Source organism: Molossus molossus, unplaced genomic scaffold (genome assembly GCF_014108415.1).
Source record: "Molossus molossus isolate mMolMol1 unplaced genomic scaffold, mMolMol1.p scaffold_m16_p_10, whole genome shotgun sequence".
Taxonomy (NCBI): domain Eukaryota; kingdom Metazoa; phylum Chordata; class Mammalia; order Chiroptera; family Molossidae; genus Molossus; species Molossus molossus.
Genome location: NW_023425345.1, coordinates 23,334,956 through 23,342,191, shown reverse-complemented (window position 1 = coordinate 23,342,191; position 7,236 = coordinate 23,334,956). Strand labels below are relative to the sequence as shown.

General features: G+C 37.8%; 1 protein-coding gene across 3 annotated transcripts in view; it reads right to left on the bottom strand.

Annotated features, from left to right (window-relative positions):
* Nucleotides 1–2,320: 2,320 nt before the first annotated feature.
* The window catches only part of LOC118624568, a 30,402-nt gene continuing 25,486 nt past the window's right edge, over nt 2,321–7,236 (bottom strand). The window contains exons 6-7 of one of the 3 annotated variants that reach the window (XM_036252961.1): nt 5,043–5,114; nt 2,321–3,268 (exon numbers count right to left, since the gene is read on the bottom strand). In XM_036252961.1, coding sequence (XP_036108854.1) covers nt 3,239–3,268; nt 5,043–5,114 — 102 coding nt within the window. In that variant the 3' untranslated portion in view covers nt 2,321–3,238. Of the gene's footprint in view, nt 3,269–4,952; nt 5,115–7,236 lie in introns of those variants that run through there. The other 2 variants (XM_036252962.1, XM_036252960.1) reach the window with 2 other exon arrangements.

Sequence of the window (7,236 nt, the reverse complement as noted above, 5' to 3'; positions counted from 1 at the left end):
GATTACTGGAGATCATGGAATTAAGTGTCTAAAATGTTGGAAGGTTAATCTGTATAGAAAAATCACTAAACATTAGGAGAGTGCTAGTGCCAGAGGGATTAACAGCGAGCTGTAATCATCAAGGAATCGGAGAAACAACCAAGGGTTGGAAGATGACTGAAACAGTCAGTGTTGCGTAATGGTTGTAGTGGTCTGATGCCGAGAGTGTCACCGCTAGACATTTTTAGAGATGGAGGGAGGAAGGATGGTCTGCAAACTGCAAACAGGAGCAAAGAGAACTTTCTGGCTCACTGGAACAAGCAATGTGGTAAACAAAGCCACCAACACTTGGGATATCTGCAGGGAACCTAAAAGGAGAAGTGGATTTCAATTAAAGCAAGAAGGTAAGGGAGATGGTCAGAGAGCATCTGCGTTTATAAAGATTTTGGTGGTGAATAACAATGGTTTTCAGAAGGCAGAAAAGCTAGATTTTTAGATGTCGACAGGATTTTGAGAGTCAGAATAGATGTTCAGAGCCTTATATACACACATTGCAAACTCCAGAGCACCAATACAGAATTTTAAAAAGAGGTGTGATAGATATTCTAAGAAAGGAGAAAAGTAAAATTATATAAAATGCTCAAATAGAACCAGAGAAGCAGAAACAATAGGGGTAAAACACACTAGTTCAAAGATTAGAAAAAAAATACAAAAATGGCAAATATTAATTCAACTATAGCAACAAATACTTTATTTTTTAAAAAATGTATTGATCAGAGAGAGAGAGAGACATCTATTTTGTTGTTCCACTTATTTATGCCTTCATTGGTTGATTCTTGTATGTGCCCTGACCAAGTATTGAACCCGCAACCGTGGTAAATCAGGATGATGCTCTAACCAACTGAGCTACTCACTCAGTCAGGAGATATCAACAAACACTTTAAATGTGAATGGTCTGAATACCCCATTAAAAGCCAGAGGTTTTCAGAGTGAATTTAAAAAAGATACATCTATACATTGCCTGCAAGAAACCACTTTAATTGTAAAGGCACAGGTTAAACGTACAGAGTGGAGAAAGATACATCATTCTAACAATAATCAAAAGAAACCGTGAGTAGCTGTATTAATTTCAGACAAAGCAGACTTTAGAACAAGAGAAATTATCAAGCATAAAGAGGGGTGTTACATAATGATAAAGCGGTCAATTCTCTTAGAAGATATAACAATTTAAACGTGTCTGTGCCTATCAACATAACATCAAATTATGAGAGGGAAAAACCGGTAGAACTAAAAGGAGAAAAGCTTGAGAGCCCTAACTGTGAAATAGGTGTCTTGTATTCATAGCAAGCCCCTTTCAACCAGGTCTGCCTGACTGAGTTTAATAAGGTGACTTTTAGACATCACTGAAAGGGCTGGGGCTGGTTGCAAGCAAGGGGACATTTAGACTATAAATACTGAAAATCCGTCAGAACTATTTGAGTTTAGGTTTGGGTGAAGTGACTCTTTGCTGACCTAAAAACTCCCTGAAGACCTTTTAGACATTTGTTCCTATGAGGCCAAGCGACTCTTTAGTCGGTATTGGTGTTTAAAACAAGCAGAGAATATTACAGATGTTTTTGTTAAAACAAAAAACAACCCAGCAAAGGCCTTGGGGGTGATAACCCTTGGAGCAGCTCGGCTGGCTTGCTAACACTGGCATCTTGATTCCCTGGCAACATGCTCCAGCAACAGGGGACTTGTATGCTGGCAGCTGGAAGTCAGCTCCTGGTTGCTCTCCAACCCTCTGAGGTCTGCCTCCTCCTCGAATAAAAAGGCACACCTCGTATTACAATTTACACTTTATTCCCCTCATCTCCCCTTGCTTAGAATAATAGTGTGATTAATCCACCACTGGTTTAGAGTATGCTATTTCTTTAATTAGCTTATTAAGAGATACTATGCTGAATGATTTGGCTTATAAAATTATTATAATTCTCATAGTGAACCTGTACTAAATGAATTGCTGGCAAAGACAAAATCAATTTCTGGAACTTAATTTGGCTGCCTCCACAAGACAAAACAAAAAAGTCACACTCATCCTCTTAGGGCCTTGAGGGATAATATGTTTTTTTAAAAAATTAATTAATTAATTTTTGTTACAGATGTTTCTCCTTTTCCCCCCACTGATTTCCCCCTCTCCCACCCTCCCCGCCCTGTCCCCACCTTTGTTGTCCATGTCCATTGTTCATACATACATGCATATAAGTTCTGTGGTTTATCTCTCCCCCCACCCCCTTTTCTGGGGATGCTTTTTATCACCAAACACAACTTCATTAATCCAGTCAATGGACCAAAGCATTAGTTCAAGTTTTAAAGTCTTTTCTCTTTAATGGACATTTGGACAAGCTATTAAGCCTACATTCATCTAATTTCTTTAGTTGAGCTTTTAAAAAAATGATATCAAGCATATCACTGAAAATATTCAAGATTCTGATAGGAAGTAACAGTGAAAGGAAGTATGAGAGGAGCTTTTTACCATGCTGTGCAAGTAATAATGTAAATACAGTTAAAGAAGGAATAGCTGGTGGTAGAGATTACACCGTCATCATTTCAAAGAGTCCTGATATGCATTCAGAGGAACTTACTGAAGGGAATTTATTGGCATAAATAAAAGTAGCTGTGATAAAGATGATAAAGGCGCCCGAAGGAAGTGATGCCAGCCCAAAACTTCACGTGAAAGAAAAGGTTGAAAATATTTTATGTCTTTAAAAGCACAAAGGATAAAATGTTAAAAGTTGACCCCAACGTAGAAAGGAGTATGGCAGTTTTCTAAGACATGGAAAAGATGTTCAATCTGTTTAGTGAACTAGACCACAGAAGTTGTACCACTGTTCATGCTACTCTTAAAGCATGAAATAGATAGACCCCTTTAATTTTCAATGTTTCTAATATTTCAAACTATAGCATACTAAGTAATATTTATCCCACTATTTATTTATTTCCCTTTATATGTATAATCAACAGAAATAGAGTTTTTAATGTTTTGAGATATAGTTTGTAAAGTCACAAAACAAAATTTTCCCTTTGATTCTGAGATTGTTTTTGCATAGTTTCAGCTAGCATGGTGATTTTTATGTCCTGTAGTATTATAATAAGCTGTAAGTTTGCATTTACCTAGGATTAAAAAAAAAATGTGGCATGCCGACTTTGTTTTCACAAATATTAACTACTAGAGTCATTAGATTTTCCAGTTATTTCACATCCATTGAATACAGTTTCCTCACTTGAAGCATTTACAAGGGTTCCAAACCTGCAACAACAAAAATAAATAAGCAAAAATTAGTGGTATGCCTTATTTATCTTTAAAAAAGAGATTAATTACTTCATAAATCTAATCTGTTATGTCCAAAACTCATTGCTCTTTCTTCATTGAATTTTTTAAGTTAGAAGAAAGTGAGAACAGCTATGGTGATTACTTACACCACTGTGAGTATTCACAAGAGCCCTCAGCTGTCTCAGACCCCAAGTTTACCCCTTGGCCTCTGTTTCTAATTTTGTCCAACAGGTAACTTAGTCATCTTGGCTTGCCTAGGACACTTCTGATTTATGCTTGTGAATTGATGTAATTATCAACACTGCCTCCTTTCATTCCCCAAAGTGTCCTGGTTTGGACAATAAATCATCCAGTTATCCTGATTATAAATCTCTCATACTTGTATAATCTTCCTTTAATAAAGTATATAAGCTTATATTATTTACTCAACATGTAAACTAGTAGAAACAAAGCAAAATTTTCTTGGCTCCAAAGAAACACTTTATATCGCACAGGGTAATACCCTTGACTGTGATTTTTTTAATATATATATATATATATAACTTTTTTATTAAATTTTTAAAAATTAATCAATTAATTTTTAAAATTTTATTTTTGTTACAGATGTTTCTCCTTTTTTACCCCATTGACACCCTCCTCCCCATCCCCTCCGCTCCGACCCCAGCTTTGTTGTCCATGTCCATCGGTTATGCATACATGCATATAAGTTCTGTGGTTTATCTCTTCCCACCCCCCACCACCTCCTCTTCTGAGGGTTGTCCATCTGTACCCTACTTCCATGTTTCTGGGTCTATGCTATTCCTCAGACTGTTATGTTCATTATATTCCATATATAAGTGAGATCATGTGGTATTTGTCTTTTTCTGCTTGGCTTGTTTCACTTAGGATAATACTTTCCAGGTCCCTCCATGTCATCTCAAAGAGTAAGAGATCTTTCTTTCTTACAGCTGCATAGTACTCCATTGTGTATATGTACCACTGCTTTTTTATTCATTTGTCCATTGATGGACACTTGGGCTGTTTCCAGATCTTAGCTATTGTAAATAGTGCTGCTATGAACATGGGGGTACATATATTCTTTCTGCTTGGTGTTTCAGGCTTCTAAGGGTATATTCCTAGGAGTGGGATCACTGGGTCAAATAGAAGTTCAATTTTAAATTTTCTGAGGTAACACCATATTGTTTTACATAGTGGCTACACCAGTCTGCATTCCCACCAGCAGTGTACTAGAGTCCCCTTTTCTCCACACCCTCGCCAACACTTGTTGTTTGATGATTTGTTGATGGCAGCCATTCTGACAGGTGTGAGGTGATACCTCATTGTTGTTTTAATTTGCATTTCTCTGATGATTAGTGATGTTGAGCATTTCTTCATATGACCCTTGACTGTGATTTGATTTTGCATTAATAATTTCCATTTCTTAGTGCCATAGGAAATCAAGGAACAGTGGTGTGAAAGAAAAGGCAGGGAAGTAGAACAAAACTTCTGAATTTCTACCTCCTGTGCTCTTAATTCCAAGGGACTCCTTTTATATAGAATAGATATTTTCCTAAAAAATAATTTATTGGGGTACAGACAAATGCTCCCAAAATGTATTGCCTTCTTGTTATTCATTTTTAACCATATATGGAAGATGATTGTCAGAGAAACTTGTTCAACATTAGCATACCAAACATTCCTTTATGATTAACAAGACAGAAGGGACAGGTTGATTTAGAGTCACAGTGCAACATTTTGAAACATTCTCTGCCTTATTTATCTCAGTGAGTGTACAATTCAGATCCATCCTAGAGACAGGTGACGGAGGACATGCAGTGAACAGCTGTATAGAAATGAAACATCAGTTACTGCTCTTTTGTACCACTGGGAGCTAATTCAAGTACAACAGAACCAGATGCATGTCATCCAAATTCCACTTCTTGGTTCCTTGTCCCCTTTCCCTCAGTGAAACTTTAAAACCTTCTTTATTCTCAGGTTTCCTACTTACCACCACCACCTCTCTCCTACTCTTTTAATCTTTCCCTCTTCACTGGGCCCTACCCTGAAGCAAGTAAGAATGTCTTAAAAACTCTCCTGATACCATGAATTTTCTTTAATGACATAAAAGGTAACTTGTCTTCCATTAACATAAAACATTCTAAAGAGGAAATCTGGAGCTTAAGCTTTATTGCTTCTGCCTCATTCAGATTTTAAGTCATCCTTAACTGTTCTCTCTGAGCACTGTACTTTCCATTTTTTTATATATGAAACATCATAATCTCAGTAAAATAACCACTTGCATGAATCTTGATTTATTGCTTTGATTTATCTCTGATTAAAGCTCCTTTAAGATGTGTGAAGGCAGAGCTTGTTATTACATGCCCAGAATTAATCTATGTTGCAAACTTTAGTAAGCACAAGAAATGTTTATTTGAAAAATATAAAATGTTGTCAATATTTAAGCCACATGACTTAATTTATGAGACTGTTGCCAGAGTCGTCTTCTAATTGTTAACTAACACTCTATTTTTAGACATATCTTGGACTTTGGAAACAAATCATAGACTAGGATTTGAGCCTGCATTCTGGTGCTTATTACTCATGTAACTTTACAAACTGTACTTATTCTCTATAAACTTTAGCTTCCTGATCGGAAATTTAGGGATAATCATACTTACACCATACACTGTTATAAGGTTAAATAAAACATTAAATAAAAAGGTCTTTCCTTGTCCAGCCAGTGTGGCTCAGTGGTTGAGTGTTGACCCATGCACCAAGAGTTCACCAGTTTGATTCTTGGTCATGGCACATGCCCAGGTTGTGGGCCCGATCCCCAGTGGGGGGCATGTAGGAGGCAGCCAATCAATGTTCTCTCTCATCCATGTTTCTATCTCTCTCTCTCTCTCTCCTTTTCTCTCTCTCTAAAATCAATAAAGAAAAAAAAATTTAAAGTTCTTTTCTTGTTTGTGGCATGTTATAGGCATGTTATATACATAATGTTTGTCATCACTTGTGCATTATTTAACCTTTTTGAGGTATTTCCACTGTTGATTACATTATTTTTGAAACTCCTTATTTTAAATTCATCAGTTCTCATTGGATCATGCCTTTTTTTTCTTCTCTCCCTATTTCTTTAATCACTTATTCTTAAACACTTCTGCTAGTTTTTCTATCCCCCGCCCCAATAGTGTGGATATGTAGGATTCTATCTTGTGGCTTCTTAATCTACCAGCTCACTTTGGATGTTGTCACACAGTCTATTGACTGAAATTCCCCTTGATAATGGAGATCAGTACTTTATTCATCTGGCATTCCCAAAGAAGAGAACATGGTAATCATTGATAAATGTTTGGTGAGTAATTAATGTTTAGTAAATGATGGGTCAATAATTTTTTTCAATTTAACATTAAAATGTCAATTTACAGAAAAGGAGAGGAAGATGGCGGCGGGTGGGACCACAGGGAGGGTGAGTGTGTGAGAGATTTAAGCGGACGTGAAGGTGGATGACCAAACCTGAGCAGTGCAGAGCCGTGGAGTTAAAAGTTCCTGTGCTGTGGACAAGAACAGCCAGCACCTCAGTAAGCAGCCCTTCAGGGTGCTTCTCTCTGCACCATGGGGAGGTCCAACCATTTTGGAAGATCCTGGGTCTTCCCTGGGAGGAGGCAGTGGAAGTGGCTAGGTCTCAGCAACCTGAGCCCACCAGCGCAACTGGCGCCATTGGACCAGTGAACGTTCTATGTCAACACAGACCGGTGCACAGTAGTGGAGCTCCCAAGGTGCCAGTTGCCCAAGCCGCAAATAGCCCAGAGCCCAGCACCATCCCCAATAGTAGCAGCCTGATCAGAGTCCAGATATACCCCAGGCAACAGAGGCTGGGGAGCAGACATCCATCCCCAGACCACAGAAGAGCAGCTGAGACTCATCCCCAAAAACTAAATCAAAAGCTGAGTAAGAGTTGAGCTCCA